Source organism: Hirundo rustica, chromosome 6 (genome assembly GCF_015227805.2).
Source record: "Hirundo rustica isolate bHirRus1 chromosome 6, bHirRus1.pri.v3, whole genome shotgun sequence".
Lineage (NCBI taxonomy): Eukaryota > Metazoa > Chordata > Aves > Passeriformes > Hirundinidae > Hirundo > Hirundo rustica.
Window position 1 is genome coordinate 6,421,826 of NC_053455.1, and position 22,386 is coordinate 6,444,211.

At 40.4% G+C, this 22,386-nt stretch overlaps 1 protein-coding gene across 1 annotated transcript in view; it reads right to left on the reverse strand.

Moving 5' to 3' along the window:
- KCNH5 (potassium voltage-gated channel subfamily H member 5) overlaps window positions 1-22,386 on the reverse strand; it is a 151,678-nt gene that overhangs the window by 40,554 nt on the left and 88,738 nt on the right. The window contains exon 8 of the mRNA XM_040068574.2: window positions 11,430-11,629. Coding sequence (XP_039924508.1) covers window positions 11,430-11,629 — 200 coding nt within the window. The remainder of the gene's footprint in view (window positions 1-11,429; window positions 11,630-22,386) is intronic.

The window sequence follows — 22,386 nt, forward strand, 5'->3', positions numbered from 1 at the left end:
GGGCCTGACATTTTTAAGTCTGAAGGGATTTTAGCTTGCCAGCAGTGCTAACTGTCTCCCAAGGGAAAAGTTCTTGAGAAAGCCTCTTCTCAAAACAAGCTTGGCAAAACAACTATCCTTTCCCAAAACAATCTTTCTCCAGGTGGTGTTTTGGTGTTTCTCTTGTTCCACCAATGGGATCAGAGAGGTGTCGTTCCTAGTCACCAATCATGTCAAGTCTGTATTGGAACACCTTATAAAAGGTGTTAAGCGTCACACAATAAAGCCTTCTATACTCTTTACCTTCTGAAAAATACTTGGAGTCTTTCATCTTTCTTTCGTGTCCAACAGCGACACATCCAGTCATTTCATAAACCTTTTGGTGGGAGTCTGATCCTGATTTGGGGTAGTCTTTCCTACCCATCTATGCTCTCACTTTGTCTGAAAGGTGATGTGGAAGGCTGTAAACAGACTGTTCTGTTACACTGTGCTCACTCTTAACGGGTTTCACACTCATTTTCCAGAATTGCAGGTGGAAATGCTGTCCTGACTGTGGCTGTCCCTCCAGACCTGGTGCCCAGACTATCTGCCTGCTGCTATGCTCAACCCCTGCAGGAGCACAGAACAGAAACACAGAGCTGAAGAAGCTCGAGGACATGCAAAGACAGACCATCCACAACAGAAAAACACCACATTTTGTTCACACACAGAAAACCCAGCTTTCACAAGCCTTGATGTAGGTGACCACTTACCAACACATGCCCAAACAAGCCCAGGGCTCAGTTTCAGTGAGATATACAAGGAATTACCTGCCCAGGAGGGCTTACAGACTAGAAAACCCAAAGTGATTGGAGGAAAAAGGAGGTAAAATGAAACCTCATGAAATGTAAAGTAAAGGTGAGTGAAGAACTGTCCACTATGAAGATACCTTCACTGCAGATCAATTAAATAAGCCCTTCAACTGGTTTCTTACCTTAAATAGCTTTCCCTATTAAAACAGTAACACAAATACATCTGAATAAAGAAAGTGAAAACCTGTGGGTCCTGTTGGGTTGGTGAACTGTGTGTTTAATATTTGCACACCCTCCTAAACACACTAACATCCTTATAGCCCCAAAATGCACAGTAGCTAATTGCAGTGAGAAACATAAAGCCTTTTAGTGTTTTTCTAGGATAAATGATAGAAAAGAGCATGAGTCTAAGAGCACCCTGGAAGTCTCATTATCAAGAAGACTGCAAATCAATAGCACTGATTAATTTCTCATTGTATGGAATTAATCTGGCAGCTTGCTCTGTAGACAGTGCAGGAGACAGGGACACTGGGTTAATGAGTTGACTATCATGGAATAATAGCAGAGGGAGACTCTGGTAACCCTGACTAAGCTTTGAGGCAAATGGTCATGTTAATGAACTCAAACCATGATTTCTGTTTAATGCAGGAGAGGTATAAAACAAATTACTGCAGAGTATTACTAAAGCTCCTAAAGCACAGAATGTGAAAAGAATAAATAACTTCTATTTTAATAATAATATTTAGTCATTTTCTTATTTGGATAGATCAAAGTTCCTTTGGGATCAAACACAAAATGAATGCAGAAAGGTGAAACAAAAGTTATTCTCCCATTCTCTGTACTATGGCAGTGTGTGGTGAGGAGGGGCTACTGTAACCATCTGCAATAACCTCTTCCACTCCAAATGTTCCCATGAATCCCAGAATACCTGCTGAAATTATAGCCTAGAAGGTCTAAACTTAATGGTTTCAAATGCTAGAGGATATTTGTTCCTATGGTCAGCTACTCTCTCTTTCAAAACATGCATTGTTTCTGAACTGATTTTTTTTTTTTCTTTTTTAATTTTCAGCCAACAGCCAGAGAATCTATGATCTTTTTGAGATAAAAGACCTGCAATAATCAGAAATCTCTTCCACATGTAGTTGTTCATAGAGTATGACCAGGTCACCTCTCAATCTTGAAAAACAAGAGAGGTAGAAGATGCTTTTTCTGCCTAACACTATGAAGCACAGGCTCTCTTTGGAAACTTCCCCTGCGTGAGGTTTTCTCACTTACAACCAACTTCCCAGAGCTACCAGATAATTAGTTTTTATTTTAGTTTACACAGAGTAAGTCAATTTGGGTTAATGATATTTTTCTGCAACAAAATGTTGTACAGAACACATTAAAATCCTCTGCGTAAGTACATTTTATCATAAAAAATAGTAATAAACACATTTGACAAGGCATATTCTCTATAAGCCATCATTTGCATTAGTAATAGCATCTTGTCTGAGTCACTATAGACCATATTCTGTATCACATTTCCATAATTTAGTAGGGGCAAATGTCAATTTTACAAACATCTATTTACCTGAGTCATTCCATTTACCAGTTGAAATATGGGCACACCTTAGTTTTTTCAGTAAAAAAAAATTACTTTTGAGAGTGATTGTTTCACCTCGCCCTTACTTGTGGATCAAACAGAAACTTTGTCTTTATTATAATAAAACAGAAACATGCCATCTTTCTTCATCTCAATAGAAACTTAATGAAAAATTCTGCTTTGTTTTCTACCTTGATTGATGATTTTTAACATTTTTATCTACTCTTGGGCCTGAATCATGGTTATAAGTTTTTCACGTCCCTTTAATACTTTCAGAAATTTAAGTGCTTTTGACTTAACAAGGCCACGAGCTAGGAATTCTCAAACATTGCTCTTAAGAAAAATGGCTGTGTTCATACATGACTGATTACCAAATTTTAGCTTTTGAGCTTCCAAACTGCAGAAAAAATCAGTTAAATTGTTGCAGAGGTTTTTTTCTGTAAGATTCTGAGATGTTCCAGGACTCTTTGTTTGTTTGGAATGTCAAATAATTGTGTCCCTCAAGAATAAAAGCCACTTGGATGCAAAGCAGCACACCATTTCCTCACAAATACAGACTTAAATACAGAGTATTTAAAGTGAACACTCAAAGAATTACTCTTTTTATAGACACAAGCATCATATCTATCATTACACACTGTAATATGAAGAGACGGGGAAAAAAAAAAAAACAAACAAAAACACATTGCACAGAGAAAAGCCAGTCTTAGAAAGCATAATTCAGGAATTTTCTGATGTCATGATAAAGTGATTCTCCTACTGACAAATCACTGTACAGAGATATATGGAGATATCAGTTACCAACAATATCAGCAGTAAATTAGTAATGATCTAAGAATTAGCCAGGAACAAATATGCTTAATTTGAGTTTTCCTGCCTGCTACATAGGCATTGAGAACAGAGAATGAAACAGATGACAAGTAAAACAAATATTTAATATTAGAAGATTTGGCAAGGCATTGTTGACTGCTATAGGTAAATGTAGATATAGGTAGGGGAAAAAGAGAGACAGATAATTGCAACATTCAGCTATGTATTTACTGCATGCTCTTACTTCAAATTCAGATGAATATTTGCCTGAAAAATGATCTCTTACTGATAATACAAGACTTTAGACATTCTTATTGTGAATTGCTCTCACTGAGATCTCAGCATTTTTAAGGCAGCATGCAGCCAAAGAAATACAAACTAGTAGCACCATGGCTGTCCCTGAGTCCATATTGTGTACAAATGCACACATATGGGTGCAAAAAAGATTATTCAGGTTAAGGGAGAGGACATCCTGAATGCTCAGTCAATCTTTTCGCTGTGAAGGGAATGCCTCCAACACATCCTGGTAGCAGAACCAAAGCTCAGCTGGGACATTGGCTCTGCCCTGTGTTGTTCTTTCAGCAGCACCAAGACAAATTTCTGAAGAGGAGATTCCCTTGGAGATTCCGTGGCCTTTTGCAGTGAAACGCACAGTGTGTGAGGCAGGCAGGGTGTTCAGATCACTGATGGAAATGCTTTGCTAAGTGAGGGGCTTTGAGCACTTGGAGGGGGCAGGGGCTTGTGCTGCTACACAATTTGCTCCGTAATAAATCTGCAGCCACAGATTTCCCAGCCAGCCCTCCCCGACATGTCCAGGCAGCATGACAGAACAGAACCTGCTACATATCAGTGCACAATCAGAGGAGAAACTCCTCTGAGTTCTACCCAGAGGAGAATCTTTGCTGGCTGTACCAACTCTGATTTCACCGGGAAGGAAGCAAGGCTCCCTGAAAGGCACGCAGGTACCCACAAAGACCTGAACCACTACAAAGCTGAGGGAGGAGAAAGGAAAGCACAGAATAATCACATGCCCTCTTTGCAAAGGAAACTGAATCTCCTCAAAGTCAGTGTAAGAGAATTGCTGAGCTCTGCCATCACCACCTAGCACCCAGATGAAACAGACCCCAGCACAATGACTCCCAAAGCACCATCATCTCTAGATCATCTCACATGGAAAATGCTGGCAGTGAGAGAATGGCTTGTGGTTGCTGCTAGAACTTGGGAAAGGCAGGAACCAGCTCTAGGAGACCCACAGAGAATTGGCACAAAACATCTCACAGTCTTTTCAGCTTCAGACCTGTAGGGGTGGAGAATTAAACCCCCCAGGAGGCTCCATCTGATTTTTTAACTCTCTCATCCATTTCCTCAGCATGTACAGGCAGTTCAAGATAAGCTTCCTGAACTGCTCAAAGAGCTCTACGGGGAGCAGAGATTATAAAAAATTCAAACAAAAGCAAATGAATCAAAACAAAACCTGCACAGATTAAGAGTGTGTCCAAACAATACCTTTTAGGATGGATTTACAGGTTTAAGTATTTGTTACAAAATCTTCCCCAGCTGGAAAACACTACAGTATGGCTTAGCAGGTATTACAGAATCTGTTAAGACTTGTCAACAAAAAGAGCAGAGGCCAATGAAACATGAACATGAGCTATCAATCCTCTTTCAGCACACAGGATCCCCACATTTTGGGGCTTGTAGGTAGGGAACATATTGACTGATAACTAAGCCAAGAGCTTTGACATTCTGTGGTGTAATAACTAGGGCTGTTTCCTAAATGAATAACTGTAACAAATATCAGAGGTACTAAAAATGCCAGCTTTGAAAATAAAGAAAATAAACTCCTCCAACCTCAAACCCATTTGAGGCCACAGACAGGCTTTTTATTTTGTGGAGAAAGGCTGCTCTGGGTTTGTAGACATATTCAGCAGTCAGAATCAATATCAGCTCTTTTCAAAACACCCACAATATTCACTAGGCAGCTGACCAAGTTACTCAGATTTTTAGAAAGATTTGGCTCATTTAAATACGGAATTCTTTTTCAGGCCTGGCTCAAAATGTTACATTCGGCACTGGATGGAAGCCAAAGAGACAAAGGCAAGAAAACAGCTGATTGGCAAATCACAGCATTTTTCTGTGATAATCAGGTAATTTTGAAAGGATCTCAAGGATGATGTATGGATCTGAGCAGTAATTAACCCTGCATGCATTAGGATAGTCTTTAATACATCACTGAGTATCTTGGCACTAGGAACAGAATGTCAGCAGCAATGGTGTGCTCTGTTTTAATTGCAGTAAGAGCCAAGGTCACTTGGATTTACATGCTCTGAAATCGAGATCTGAAAATCGCATCTAAGTTGAGTTTGGCTTGTTTTCTTATTAATAATAAATGAGGTGAACCAGTGATTAAAATGGATAGATATAGTGGTATCTTAACAAAATTAACTTGTTTTTTTTAACTGAGTAACCTGTTAGAGACATCAAAAAAATCCCTAGAAATTTGCCATAGAGTCCATTAAATTCAGTTTTGTCAAAACAGATAGAATCTGGGTAAGGATTTGAAAAACAGGGCAAGGCGAGAGACAACAACATGTCTTTTACGGAATCAAGTGGTTCACCAGCACAGGGGCTACTGGTCTGTCCAATGCACTGAAAAGTGGCACACTATTACCACCCACAGATGACCCCAAGTAGTAGATCCCAGGCTGCCTAAAGGTTGCATATTTAAAGGTTTTATTGTTTCAGTTTTGTTGTCATATCTACAGCAAGCAAAATTATTGCACAGCCTTCTAATGGGGCAAGGGATATCACACTCCTGGGAAATCTATCCCTAAAAACCAGTTTTTTAGATAAAACAAGAAAAACAAACATCAAAAAGAGTGTGTCATACATCAAAGAAATTCTCAAGTCACTACAGTTTCTGTCACTTAAGGTCACCCTTGGAAGAACGGAATTGTTCAGTGCACCATTTTATTTTGTGCTGCTTCTGGAGGAGGCTTTATTTTCTCACATGCAGCATTATGTAAAGACACCCGAGGACATGAGGGATGAAAACAGATGTGGAGAAGACCTTCCCTGAGATGCGGTCTGGAACTGACAGCCCCTTTGTCTGTGCCATCCTTCTGGTGGCAGTGCTCAGGAAATTGCCTGGCCCATCCACTCAGAGACTTATTCCCCCAGAAATTAAGCTTGTGAGCTGCTCCATTACCCTGGCATCTCCTCAAGCACGACAAGTTCACCATTTATTCTGTACTAATCCCAAGCTATTACATCCAAGAGGCAGAGATAACTGTGAACACTCTTTCCTGGTCCTGCAGGGTGCATACATGAAGCAAACAATCCATAAAGGGAAAACAGAAAGCCCCATCAGCGCACAGGCCCTGCTCACAGACCCGTGGGAAGGACAGTGAGATCCTGAGCATCTCTCCTGCATCCTGTTCTCCAGAGATTCATGGATTCCAACTGTACCTGCTCCTGGCTCAGCTCTGTGAGGTGAAGCACAACTCTGATCACCTCGACCCGACTGGCAAGGAATGACCAACAACCTCTACAGCAAAACAAAAACGCTTGTCTGAAAGATTTTTACCTGCCCTTTCCGGCAGGGAGCTGTGTGCACCTGTCACAGCTAATGTTGTGGAAGTTCTCTTTGGCCACGAAGCTTGGCAGCCTTCTGCTCCTGGTCATCCACAAGGAAATCCAGCCAGCACTTAAGGAGACCTCAGTGTGATGGGACATGGCAGGAATGGCTGGGATGGCGGCCTGATTCCTCTTTGTTGTCTCAGGGTATGACTAATTATTTCTATAGCTCTTGAAGTTCTTATTAGCAGCAAACATGAATAAGCTGGACTGTCCTCATGTAGATTAATGTTTAATGAAGTTACAACCTGCGTCTATTTACCATAAACCCATCTCCTTTATGAAAGCTTAGTGGACCAGCAGTGAATAATTCTAATACTGTGTTATGGTCCTGTGATTTCTGTTTCGGTCAGTGCAATGTGGAATTGCCTTTCATTATCCCAATTGCCACTGATCTTCAGGTTGAAACTAAATAAGATGACTTTTTTCTCATTCAACCTATGGCTTTTGTGAAGGAAACTACTGTTAAAACATGACAGACATTTATTTAATTGCTTTCTGAGCAATTTGTAAGCCATACAACAGCACAGAGGTCAAGATGAGAAAATCTTTGGGTTTTACAGACATTTCAGAGTGTTATCATTAGATAAGACCTTGAGACATCTGCATGTTAGTTAATGGTTGTTCCATTTTCCTGGATAATGACCTATTTCTTACAGAAGAGCTAATATCTATAAATTTCTCATTTGCTGCCTGGGTATTTTAATAAAAACTAAGATATTTGAATTCAGCATGTTTCAAATATCAAATTATTACTGCAAAGATTTTTTCAGTCTACTTAAAAATGATCATATACACAGAAAGTACTGCCTCTTTTTTACCTCTCATGAAAAAGCCCCCAGGTTCTGATGGATGAGAGATACTGTTTAATGCATAAAGACTTTTCAATTTTGTCATGTTTTTATTAGGTGAGTAACCCCAAAATCTACATCACTAAACATTAAAAAAATAAATAAATAAAATAAAATATCCCATCTTGTTTGAGCCACTATTACACCAGGAGATAAGTGTCCATGTATTACATATCTCATCCCAGCTGTCAGAGGAGGGCTCTCACATTTAAGTGATTTAAGATTATGGATCAGAGGCCACTTGCTTCCCCTTAGGTAATAATAATAAATATGCTAATGCTTTTAGTGTCATTGTTAATTCCTTGTTTGTGAGCACTCAGAGACAGGCTGAAGCAATGCGATCTGAAGGCAGGATTTGAAGATGAGCTATTCCCAAGGAGATCAGGAAAGCCAAAATTCTGAGCTTAAAGCAGCTCCAGTTCAATGTGGGAGATCAAGTCCTCTTCCACATACAAGGAAAACACACTGAGGTTTTAAATTTTTTTCAGGGTATCCTGCTACACAGGAAGCAAAGACTAGATCTTCACTTAGCCTCCTTCACTCTAACCTCCACCTTGCCTTCAGTTCTCATGTAAGGACTCATCAGTTTTGGCCAAGGTCTTATTTGGGACCACACACCAAGTGTGTCCTTCAGGGATAAATATTTGAGGCAACAAATCAACACATGTGAAGTGGTAGCAATTTAAATCAAGTTTTTAACTTATATTTTGATTTCAAGCATATTAATTTAAAAGCTCTAGTTATCAAAGAAACACATGTTAACTCTTGCTCCATCAATGCTAGGATTCAACACCACTGAAACCTACAGTAATACTTATATTAAAAAACTCATTCTTCCTTCTTGTTCTTTAAATTTGGGGTTGAAAACAAAGACATTTCAACATGCTGAGTGACTGAATGAAATGTATTACAAATTTGGGGCAAATGATGTCGCAAAACACACCCCAGTGTGACAATGGAGATATATTTGGAACCATTTAGGATGTAGTAGACTGTGTTAGGCAGAAAAACATCCTGGGATGATGGAAACTGTCTGATCTGTCTGATGGAAAATGAAAAGCTGAATTTCCTCAGTAATTATCCTGTGTCATGAGCACATGTGTGTTTTGAAGGATAATAAGAAGCTTAACAAAAAGTTCTTAAAAATTAAGGAAAATGGGAAATCATGTGATGCAAATCTATCCTCACAACAGACTGCTCAGAATGTCATTACTGGAGGTTTGAAAATTAAACTGGCAGAAACCTTTAAGGCCAGGTCCAAGATGTCAGACAAAGCATGGCAGAGAAGCAACCCAAGACCTGGAACAATCATCCTCTCTTCCAAGCTGGAGCTCTGTCTGGACTCAGTAGCTCAGCTGCAAGTGCAGGGCATCCCATTGGCCCCTCTGTACCCACAAAAATAAATCTGAGTACCTTGGGGGTCCCTCTGCCCCCATCCTCCTGCTGTTCTAGGTTTGGTGCAGATGGATGCAATTTAAGTTCAAGGGGTCTTACATCAAGGCTTGAAGGATTAGTGAAGGACCTGAGGCAAGAGAAACCACTCACTCTGGATGACCAATCTCTAGGACTGTACCACTGCTTCTGTGATTTTTTTCAGCTGGAATTTACAACCATTTCTCATTTGTTTGGGTGACATACATCGTAACGCCCTCCTGAGTGGAGACAAACGTAAGACTGGCTGCAACACGGCTTTCCAAACTTTCACTAAAGTTTGCAGCAGTTTTTTTGCAGCAGAAAGCAAACTGCCTGATCCTTGCTCTCGTACAGACCCTGGGATGCTCTCTGCAGGCACTACAGGCCGCTGGAGCTGTTGCTTTTGCAGACTTGCAAGCTGTAAGGGACACAAAAATACCAAAATATCCAACCCGGTGCCCAAGTTCTCACATTTCTCTTGTCTCTGTTCTTCTGTACCATGGGCTTTTCTGGGAAGCTCGATTAGCTGCAGCTACTGATGTCCAGATGCAGAGGTTCCTGAAATCCTTCCACTGTTTTACATAGGGTTTGGATCCAGGCCTACATTTGGGCAAGCTTTTACCAGGGGAAAATTGTTAGAAAGCCTAAGTCACAGATTTTACAGGTAAATTAATTATCTAGCTAAGCAGCCACTTCATCTTACAGACCAGAGAACAATGCTTGCCATGAGTCGGAGATTATGGCTCTAACTGCGTTTTTATCATCTATAAAACCGGACATGCGGAAACTATGGTAGGAAATTTCAGTAATTAAAGCATAGGTTCTCCTAATTAACTGCAAAGCATCATTAAAATCTAATGAAACTGTAGTGGAGTAACACAGGACTCTGGCTTAACTGCAAGGAGATAAATGCAAACGGCAGTTAAATTTTCATGTAGTTTGAAGTTTATGCAATAGGGCCAAATGCATTTACAGTAGTTTAGAATAGAAAAGCTCACTTTTAACATGTAGGAATTAGGATTAGGAAGTGAGGGTATTAGTGTATAAGAAGTTAACATATTAAAAAATGTGGCATACAGAAGCACAAGAATCAAAGAAATAAAGATTTTGGCTACTTAAAGTGGTTGTATTTGTAGTGGTAAACTGAATTTCACAGCAGATGGTAAAATAAGACAACTGTTGTTGCATCAGCGTGATGTAAGACTAAATTTTTTGGTGCACAGACTTCATCCAGGCACACCTGAACAATCTACATCACCCTCCCACGTTGCACCAGATATTCAACTGAAGAAAAAACTTTAAAGCTTAGCAAGCACATTTCAAGAGTCATCTGTCATGACTCTTCCTTAGCTCCTTTGGACCCTTGGCCTTTAAGTCCTTAGGAGGGAAATCATGGATACTGGAGTTTGAATGCCTCATTTAGTCTGACATGTACCAGGTCCACAGGAGCCACAGGAGCATCGCTGACCCTCACTGAACAAAAATCCATACCTAAAACTGTTTTATCTTGCCTTATGTTCAAAGCATTGTAGGTGGAACCCTTCCCTCATCTGACTTCAGCTCTCTGAAAAATCCAAGGCTGGACAGACTCACTGCACATGCAATGAAGAGAGAGAGTTCTTGAGGACAAGTCATGAGGTCAGTCCTGACATGTCATGAATCCCTCTCCAAAGATGACCTTCTTAAATCAGCTTTTGAAGAAACCTAAATGACCAGTCCCTTCTGAGGGCTGAAGTCCTGTAGGACTTCCACCCTTCTATGGATGCCAAAGGTATCACATTCTCTGTACCTCCCTACCAAAGGCCTGAAGTGCCAGTCCACAGATCTGAGCTCAGGGAGATCAATCTCTACTGCCATTAAATCCTATACCAATTATGCTGATGGACACACCAACATCCTGGGCATCAGCAAAAGGTCCAAGCCAATCAAACTCATTTAATTGCAATGCACAGATGCCAATGCTGCTCAGGATAATACAGATGTAGTTTAGACACCAAATTATGCTCTTGGGCTAATTTGAAGACCGATTTCCCATTGATTTCAATAGTTAAGTACATTAAAATTATTTAGTTTGTCTAAATACTATTTAGATAAGACTGGAAAGCAGAAAACGTTTACCACAATGAAAAGTAAAGGCATACATTCAAAGCAGCAAAACAGTCCATTTAAAAAACAACAGTCCATTTTTAAAACAACCTTTTTTTTTTTTTTTCAAACACAAACATAATAAAGGCGTAGCATGCAGTTACGAATTTGTTAGTAAATTATATATAAAGTATAAGCTGCTATACAGGCCACCTTCTGAGAAAGCACACCATGGACACAAACTCTTGCTATCTAAACTGTTACCTCAGGCACTCATACCTTTTCCGTGTCAATTCCTTTAGACATGGACCAGGTTGAGACAATGTAATCCATGACTCTTTCACTAAGGCCTTTTGGGACTTGATATAGCTTTAGGAAATCCCTCACATTGTTCAGCATCTCATGGTACCGGTTGGTGTTGGCATACATTTGCTGGAAAATGGTGGTGACGTTCCCAAAAATAGTTGCATAAAGAAGAGCTGGGGAAAAAAAAATAAAAGATGAAAATTAATATGTATGCTCTAGTAAATGCTAATCATAATTCAAGGACAATGTCAGAGAATTTTATGTTTTTTGCTCTTACATTAGACATTACAGACTTTTCAGAAAAGAGAAATATTCTGGTATCTCATAACACCAGTGTGCTCCACTACATCTGTTTTTGACATTATCAAATACACAGAAATATGCCTGTAGTTTTTAATAATCTTTTCTCAAAGGTACTTTATAGCAGAATTCAGCTATGCATTTCCATATTGCTTTAAAAAACAAACAAAAAACAAACTGCAGCCTTCAAATGGTAAGAAATAAGCCACTGTGAAAAGAAAAAATGCCTTCCATCACTCAGTGCATAATGTCTTCCCGCTACACAACCCATTTCTACCTCATTCCAGAAATCTCACTCTGTTTCCCACCGATTTACTACTGTACATCACCCCTACGTGAGAGGTGGCATTTTTAAAGAAACATGGTGCTCTTCTAACACCTATCTAATAGAAGAATTGTACTTCCATTTCACACAGTGCTTTTTATATGAGCAGGTAGAAATCAGATGTCGAAGTTCATCACAAATACAGGATCACACCAAACTAGGCCACACAATGTGCAGCACAAATGAGCACAAGATTTCTGTTTAAGAAAACACAGCGGAATAACAGTCTGTGTGATGTTGCAAGGACAGTTTTTTTCCTTGTTTTTCTTTTTGCATCATATCTGCAAGCTACAGAAAGATTTCTGTACCTCTGTATCCATTCAGACATATATCAACACTTGAGAGTACAAGTATATGGATTATAGAAAAGTTTAGATGGATGAATGCCACATGACCTTTTTATTTCTTTAGCTTTCTATGCACTTTTGGACTTTTGCAGCAGGACAAACCTGATGAAATATCACTTCTCTTAAGTGCAACATTCCTCATCCTTCTGAACAGCTACTGATTTATCATGCACTCATCTCATCAGGTATATGAGAGCACAAACATCTCTGATGTTAGATGCTATTCCAAGTCTTTTTGTAAATGTATAGAGAAGTCCTAATTGCCCCCAAAATGCTGTGTTTCTGCAGGATTAGAGTTTCTACAACCCGTAATTACAACTAGACTGCATCTGCAAATCCAATGCCTACAACCCAACTGGCCATGCAGACCTACCCAGAAGACACAGGCTGATTGAAAATGGGCCCTGTAATGCTTGAACAAAGAGATTCAACTGTGACACCTGAGAGGCTGGAAGCAGCTAAGGATGCCATGGAGAAAACAGCCTGTCTGAAGCAACTGGCACCTATTACCTCCTCTTGGCAGAGAAGATTTGCAGAAAAATATATGGCCAGAGAAAAAATTATAGTACTGTGTCTCATAATATAGGGTCCTGGAAAAGCTGTACTTTAAAAAAAAAAGGTTTCTTCAAGAAATTAAGGGTAGAATAAATCAGTGGATGAAGCACACAAAATCCAGCAACACCTCACTAAGCCAGAATCCACCAGGCAGTGGAGTCTGCACAGACAAACTCAGCATCATCTCCCTGTTGGAAACCAAAGCCTTCCTTTAGAACTGGAAATTGTAAAAATGGTTGAGTTCATCCAAATACCCTACTCCTCTCACAGGTTACTGCATAGGGGAATCTTTGGCAAAGACGTAAAGAGAACCTACTTTGATCTTCACAGCTCTGGAGCTGTGCCTCAAAGGCTCTCCTCACTCGTGGTGCTCCTCCATGCCCACACCAGTAGCTGCTGAGGGTGGTTTGCAGCTTTTGGAGGGGAGAGAAGATTTTTCATAATTTACCTCTCTCTGTAAATCCTCTCCCCATCCCTGTTTTCTACATGATAACTAAAAAAGGAGGTCATTCATAAAAAGCTGATTTTTATTGTTTTGCAGGTCTTGGTATGCAACAAAGGTTTGAGGATGCTGGCAAACATCCAATGCTGCTGTCACCTTCAAAGAGTTAAGGCTCTCCATCAATAACCCATAGTGTCCATAATTAGCAAGTGAAGATAACTCAGAGAACCTCTACTTAATGAGCAAATATTGAAGTGACAAGAGTGAGGCTTACCCCTCACCTATTGAAAAACAAAGGCAGATGAGCGCTACCAGGGGCATTTCACATTTGGTTGCATTTTAAGTATTTTTGGCAGGTGGAATTGGTGGTAAAAAACATTTGCAAAAGGTTCTGAAAGAAAATAAAAGGCTGTGCCTCTCTTTACAGTAAAAGTATTTAAACAATATCTAAAGAAATCTCTTAAGTTAGTCATACACTTTAATAGTTTTAGTTTAGTCATTCAGTTTATAATAAACAGGAGACATGAGGTTGAAGGTGAAATTAGCAATTTCATGATAGGACTGCTTAAGTCAAACCGCATTTATTCACCTTCTCTTTAATGACTTGAATTTCTCCAAACATTTCCTGTTATGTTCCCACAGTCATGCAATGCTCATTAACTCAATTGTTCTATGTGTGTAAATCTGGAACAGTCTTCACTAACTTTTATAAAGATAAATTTGATGTAGTGATGCAGAAATATTTTTTCTCAGTCCTAAAGGTGAGGTAAGTGGTCCAACTGTAATTGTAGTTTCTATTTTTACTCTTCAGTGTGGAAAATCTCCCCAAAATTACATATAAGAACCCAAGTACTATATACTTTTACATATAAAATCTGTTACTATATCTGTACTTTTATAAAACATTTCTGAATGATTTAGCAATGGTGTTACATAAATGTTTTAGCCTATTTAAAAATAAGAAACTTTCTGAAAAAAAAAAATGACTCAGAGTTACCTAAATAATCCCAAAGCTTATCAGATCTCTTATTATCCTGACTGTATGCTAAATACCTCCAGATAGGAACACCTGCCTTAAAGAACTGAAGGCTTAATTGAGAGATCTGATTTTCCTTATGTCCTGCTCTATGCTGGAGTATTATTAACCCAAGCATACACAGTGTTCCTCTAAACTGTAATTGTAAATGAGATTAGCAAGGGGGTACCAGCCTCTTCTCCCAAATAGCAAGCGACAGGACAGGTGGAAATGGCCTCAAGTTGTGCCAAGGGAGGGTTAGATTGGAAATCAGGAAAAAAATTCTTCACTGAAGGAGTGTCCAGCAGTGGAACAGGCTGCCCATGGCAGTGGTGGAGTCACAGTCCCTGAAGGGATTTAAAAGACACACAGATGTGGCACTTGGCCCATGGTTTAGTGGTGGGCTGGGCAGTGCTGGGTTAATGGTTGGACTCCATGACCATAGAGGTCTTTTCAAACTTAAACAATTCTGTGAGGAAAAATACAGATTTTCATTTCTGCATGTTGAGGTTAGCTGCGACTTCTTCTTCAACTAATTTTTGATATTAGCTATTCCTGCAATATTTTTAGTAAGCATTATTAAAGTTCTATCATTCAGGAGAGATTGGATAAAAACTCCCATATACATTTTTGTGCTGTGTTTGCATGACCTATTTTTGGTATTGAGAGGGTGGCTTCTGTGTACACAGGGGTGGCTTCTGTGAGAAGCTTCTGGAAGCTTCCTCCACATCCAGCAGAGCCAATGCCAGGCAGCAACAGGACAGATGTGCCACTGGCCGAGGCTGGCTGGGCCAATTAGAAATTATGGTAACACCTCTGTGATAGCACATTTAAGAATAATAAGGGAAAAAAGGTATTGTGCAGATGTAACTGCAGCCAGAGAAGAGCAGCGTGAGACTATGTGAGAGGAACAGTATTGGAGACACCAAGGTGGGTGTCTGGCATCCAGGCAGTGTCAAACCACTACAGAGAAACCCAGTACCCAAAAATCTGATTTATGATTTTAGAAGCTGAGCAGTTTTCTGTTATTTCTTTCCACCTCACCTTTATACAACTGCTCAGACTGCAAAATGTTTGCAGGCACAGTTTGGTGCAACACCAGGCAGTGGCCATCTCCTACGTCAAACAGCCTCGCTGAGATGCTGCAGCAGCAAAAAGCTGCCACTTTCCTGACAGAAATAGCTTTCCTCAAACACACCAACACATTTCAACCAAGTTACTACTTGGGAGAAAATAATCCTCCTAAGCCCCGTCCCCCATCACTGTTTTATAGCACTTCTCTGATGCCAGCCCCAGCCTCCCACCTCTCCCCCTCAGGGACACTCCTGTCTGCCAGCTGTGCCAGTGAAAGCACCAACACAGCCCTGTGGTTTTACAGCTCCTCAAAAGGCCAGCCTTGAGTCTGAATCCTTGGCCCCACCAAATATTTTGCTGTTAAAACACTCTCCTCCATCCCAGCAATGTTTTACATCAGTGCTAATCTCTGGGAGATGCCAACCCCAGAGCACACTAACTTTTGCATTTTTCTTCCAAAATTACTCAAAGGAAAAAAAAACCAAAAAAACCACACAACCAAAAAAACCACCTTTCCTCCCCTGCAGCCAGATCACTATTATCCCATGACACATCATCCAATGTATTTATCCTCCTATAAGCCCAAATTGTCACACCCACTTTGCAGAGGAGAAGCTAATGGGCAAAGGTCTGGATTCAGCAATGAAATTCAGCTCTGATCTCCTCACCAAAACCATGTGACTGCTGAAATCAGGGGGGATTTGCACACAGTTGTGCCTGGTCAAAAGCCCACCACGTCTCCAGGTTCCAGTCAGGTTCCACCACCAGCCTGGAGCTCCCAGATGTGCGTCCTGCATTTCCCCTGCAGGTGTTGGTGGCATTCCTACATCCCACTCTGCAGTCACAGAAGGTGCACAACTCCTCCCTGGGTCCAGCTGACATCACCCCCACTTTCCTGGCCCAGCAGCTTCCTGATACTACAGTAATGCAAATCCTAAATTAAGAGGATAGTGATAATAAAGATAGGCCTGTAAAATCCCTGTTAACATTGATATTTGCTTGACAAGAACTAAGTTATTATGTAAATTAGATGATTATCAGTGGTAAACTGTAGGAACTTGCACTCAGTGTTCTTCCCTTTGCAGGGGACACTGCACAGAAGAGAGGGACAGCTGCTTTGGAGGCAACTGGGAATTTGGCATTCCTAATGCATAAATTCTTATTAAAATGAAGGTTTTCAACTGTACTTGTACGGTCGGTCACTGATTTTTAAATGGTGAACCTGGGTACGTTTTTTCTTTTCATGAGCCCACTCAGCTAATGGAAAATAGTTACTTTAAAGCTCCAATGCCTCGCCACCATGCAAATGTGATAACCTGACCACCTGCACTTTTGCACAGAGCTGCAAGCCAAGACTGGATGAAATGGTATTGTGAAACACAGCCTCAAATTAAAGATACCATTGTCCACAGCTATCTGTGGGTTTGGCTTCCTGTCCTGTGGCAGTGGTGGACAAGAGCTGGAGCTGGCTAAGGTTATCCAGCAGCACAGACAACAAAATTCCTCATTTTAACCCCCTGAGGATGGAGAGCCAAGGGTCCTGTCCTGGTTTAGGGCACATTTGGGAGAAAGGCCTGATACTAAGCAGCTTCAGATCAGTTTGCAAACACATTCCCTGCCCAACTTCCCCTTCCACAGCCACCTCAGGTTATTAGATTACTTTGTTCCTTCACCTGTGAAACAGTGCCAGTCACCAGAAAGAGAGCCCTGCACAGGCTCAGGGGGATTCCTGTTGGTATTTGGATTGAATTTCCTGCATTTCTTTCCATCAGAAAGCATTACAGGTCTTGGGACTGCCAGGGCCTGCTTCTTCCTCATCACGTTAGTCAAGGGTGTTAAGCAACATAGAGGAAAGCGCAGCCTGAAAAATGGTGGCAATTACACCACAGCAGGCAGCAGGGCAAACAGCAGCACCCTGTGTTAACTGAATGGTAAAAGCATCACTTTGCTGGAAAAATCCTTATTTTGCAGTGAAAAGGCCTTCATTCTAGAATTTTTTTTTCTCTAAGAGCTTTGAAGTAAAAGGCTGATTAGGGCTTCTTTTACACATTTCATATGCAGTAGAAGTTGGGTTTAATGGGTCACAGCTTTTCATGGTGACAGTTGGGGCAGGAATATTTAACTTTCCATTTATCAGAACAGTATGACACAAACACAGGTAAGAATTAACTAGTGAATTGCATTCTTATTTTATTTCTTATAATAACGCTTCATCTTCCCTGTTTCTTCAGAAATCCATCACCTCCTTGCCAAATGGCATTTCACACACTTCACAAAGTCCTGTGCAAAGGTAAATGTTAAATAAATCACAATCACTTCCCTAAAGAAATTACAGTGGGTGCAGAAGGAATGTAGAGAAGCAGAAGTTAACAAAAGTTCATGAGAATTATGTTCACTATGAATGTCAGCAACTTCTGTGCCTCTAGCACACTTTGCTCCATCCTTATTTATCATTTTCTCTATTTTGAATATTATCTCCAACATTGTCTCATTTCCATTCAAATCTCTTCAGTATTTCGGAAAAAAGCTGAATTGTGTCTGCCAGACAGTCATCCACCTAACACATAAATCTTTCTCTTTCCTTTCTCCATCAAAAAAATATTCCCAAGAGTGCTGTCCTTACTCTTGTTATTGTCCAGAACTAAGACCCAGGGATCAAAACCATCCTGTGCCTTCCTCACTGCGCCTCAGTGTGTCAAAACTGTCACCAATAACAAGCACAGGACACAAAGGGTCTCCAGCACTACTGAACTGCAGCACAGGAACCAAAGGGAACATCTCAAACAAAGAGTTCCCTGAGCAAAGTTGGCAGCTGTCAGTATCCCTGTGTGAAAAGACTTCACAGCTCCGTGCTGGATTTGAGCCGTGAGGCTTTCCTCTCTCGTTGATTTTTCCCCCCCAGTTTAATGCTTTTAAAGGATTTTTTTTTTTTTTTTTTTTTTTTTTTTTTTTTTTTTTTTTTTTTTTAGTGGGACACCAAGTTCTTGTCACATTAAGACGAACTCAGGATAGCAATGTTGCTGGAGGCAGGATGCCAGAACATCACTCGCACACTGAGGGACACCACCTAAATTGCCTGTCTTGTGAAAATATAATGGAAAATTTGTAAACACACCTTCAAAATACTGCAGTGTATGAAAAGGTGCTTCTAGCTCTCTGCTGCTAGGTTCTTTTTTTATGTGTATGCCAGTGGAGAAGTTTGTGCTGTATAAATCTGTGTGCTGGTGTGGTTTAGATACTCATAAATATACATAAACAGTGTAAAGATGAACATACAATATCAATGGGCACAGACTTTCTGCAACTGCAAATTTTCTTTTGAGTCTTCTAATTTGCTTGTTCTTTCTAGTTCTTTCAAATCAAATTTTGCCTATTGATTTAATGAAATGTTCGGTTTTATCTCAGCACAAATAACAAGAATGGATTTGGGACAATTAAAGGAATTATTCCAGCTATAAAATACAGGCCACGTACAGCCCTAAGCAATGTGGTAAACACACCTGGTACCATAACACTGAGATATTTATACAATATCTGTCTGAAAATATTAATGAGACAGGGAACAGGTGAAGCAATATTGCTTCTATTCAATAGAACTCAGCCTGAACTCTGTGTGAAGATGGATTTTTGCGAGTAATTATAGGGTATTTTTAGGAACAAGTAAAGTACTTAACCCTTAATATTAAAAGCCTCAAATTTGTAGATGATGTTTCCATCCTATTATTTTCAGAGTAATTCTGCTTCATAAAAGACCGCAAAACTGATTCACTGAACTCAACAATAATATTTCTTACTCATCTAAGTCATCTACAGAAGCACTTTCTCTCTAATCTTCCATCCAGCAAATTCTGCACTTCTAGACAGAGCTTAGCAAACGCTTTGTATCCAAAATTTTTCATCTGATGCTGACAGATTAGCTCTGATTATATTTCTCTTCCCTGACATGTTTGCACTAAAACCAATGGTAAATAAAAATAGAGTTTCACAAAAAGTTGAAACAATTCACCTCCAGCTTTTATAAAACTAAAATAAATCACGGCAAAACATTTTTCCTCCAGTCTTTTGATTCTGAATATTAGAAACCTGAACAATGGAAGAAAATCACATTTTGATGCAAAAAAATGAGCCTTAACGGCCTGAGAAAAAGTGGAACATTAATTATCTTCACACATACGCTCAGTTTATACTGTAATGGATGTTTTCCACAAAATCAAGCCATGAGCTCCTAGCACACTGCTAGCAATAAGAGCCAATCCAAACTCTTTTTTCCCCAATTTATTAGCACCAGATTTCCATTTTATCAGTGAATTTGTGCACATGACTGGTGTGAAGCCCGCTCCCCACTCCCACGCTTGGGCAGAGCTCAGGGCTGGACCCCAGCACCTCTCCTCTTTTGCTGGAATAATGCTGGTTTTGTCTAAAAAATTTCACACCAACGTTTTCAGACTTTCAAGGTGAATTAACTTTATTCTACTCTGATTATTCACTTTGGGAACCTGTCCTTCATGGCAGTATTGATTTAGCTGTGGCAGATGCTGAGCTGTCACTGAGCCTGACAGCTTCTTCAGAGCTTCCTCTGTGGTTGTCTTGTAAAAGAGTCAATAGCCAAGCAAAACCCAACTGTGAAAACAAGCACATTTCCCACTTTTATACTCTATGAAATCTCGTGTCCTGCTCCGTGCTGCATCCTTCTGGGAGGAGCAAAGAAGCTGGCCTCTCAATTTGGCACTCAGCACTACCAATTAACCCTTTGTGTATTCAAAGCACGTCCAACCCCTGGCTGACCCGTTGGTGGGACCATGTTCATCACAGGTCTGTGGCTGGGCAGTCACTCAGAGCTGCCACAAAACAACTTCTTAGCCAGGGAGAAGGATCTTTGGGAAGGGTGAATGTGCTTAGGAAAGGGTTCCATTCCCTACACAATGCAGATTTGAATTCCAGCATGTTTGGGTAGTTTTTACGTCACTTCAGAGAACACCTACGGTCCTACGAAGGACTGTGTTCACCCTTGTAAAGGGACACAAACCACCCTTGTAAAGGGCAAAATGGCAGGCAACACCCCAAAAACGTTTTTGCATTGCTCATCAGAGGATCACACAGCTAGATAGTAATATACATTTTTTAATTATTATTTATTCATTTATTCATACATTTATATGTAGAGCTGGACATCAGCACTCCAAAGGCTATAAAAAGATCAGTTTTCAGGTAAAACAAGCTGTCCAAATCATACCATACCTCCACTTCTCTCCACCAGTCCCACAGCTCTCCATCATCCCCTTCCCCATAATACCAAAAATAAAAAACATTCCTGGAAACATTGCTAGCCATCGATGTTGTCCTGGCAGAAGGGGTTTGAAAATATTCAAAAGAACAACAAAGATTGCTTACACCATCAAACTAAGACCAAAAAAAAAGCTTGGCTTTTCATTTTGGCCTCAGTGCATGTATTGCTGAACTCTCCATGACTATGTGAGACTGGAAAAGTATCTTTATTTCCTGGCAGCAGCTCCTGGAGCTCTTCTCCTCCCTGTCCAGCTCCTTCTGATCAGCACTTGTTTCTATCTGATTACCTCTGTTTTCTTGCTCACTATTCCAGGAAGGAGATGCTGGAATTAGATTTGCTGCATTTCCATTCCTACATTAACACTAATTTCACTGAAGTCAATGAAATTACACTGATGTCTGGAGAGTGTCTGAGGAGAATAATTGAGTGTATTTTATCACTTTCCTTTGACTTTTTTGGTGACTGTTTCATGGCATTTTTAAATGTCCCATTTCACCAAAATGCACTTATTCAATGAAGTTGCTCTGTGGGACCAGGGAGTTCTTGCTGTAAAGCTCCAGGCACTGCCTGGAAAATGCCCAGGATAGGAACACAGAGAGTGTTCAGTGATAAATGCGACACGTAGCACCACACTAATTGCTCATCCAGCCAAAATCCATCCCCTGACTGCAGCCCCCTCCAGATTTATGAGAAGAGCTCAAGAAAGAGGGTGCAGAGTGATTCCTGCCCTTGGCCACTCCTTCCCAATTTCCACAAACCCAGAGAGCCCAGAGACTGTACCCACATCATGTATTAGCCACCAACCATCTCCACCAAGAATATCTAGTACCGCTCCACAAATCCATTTCTGGGTTTTTTTCCTCACCAAAACATTAATTTTTTCATGCTATTCTGCAAGACTGGCTGCCCCAGCCTTTACACTGACCACCCTCAGCCACCCTTTCTAGAAAGTGAGTAATTGCTCCTCTCCACCTCCTTCGCACCACTCTTGTTTTTTTAAGCCTTCACCCACCGTGTTTTTCCAGTCGTCATCCCATGTCTCATTCCTGTCACCTTTTAGACACCCTTTTTAATCTTACAGCATCTTGCTGCAGAGCAGTGCAGCGTTCTGAAACAACATTAATTTCAATTGCTTGCCCAGGAACCCTATTTGCCTTTTGTTGACTGGTGCTGAATCTTGCACCGATATTTTCAAGGAACTCTCCGCAGTAAGAGTCAGGTGTCATTCCTCAGTGGTAACTGCTTATTTAGAAAACATTACCGTGTAGGTATATCTACCTATTCATTTGTATGCACTGACACTGAATTTCATCAGTCCTTTTCACAATCCCTTCCGTGGTGGGATTGCTGGATCAAACCAGAAACCCTAATTTCAGGATTCAGCAGACCTGCAGCACAAGGGACTTTTCTCCTACGCTTCTCCTAAGCTAAGCTGTCTTCAAAGCTGCATTTAGATACAACTGTGAGTTAAAAATAAAAGTCCGTGCAAAATTTAATTGGTTTAAATTTTTTTAGGTTTATGCCGGCATCACAGCTTAGGTCACAATAACTGGGAAGATTTTATCATCTTTCCACTACAAGCAGG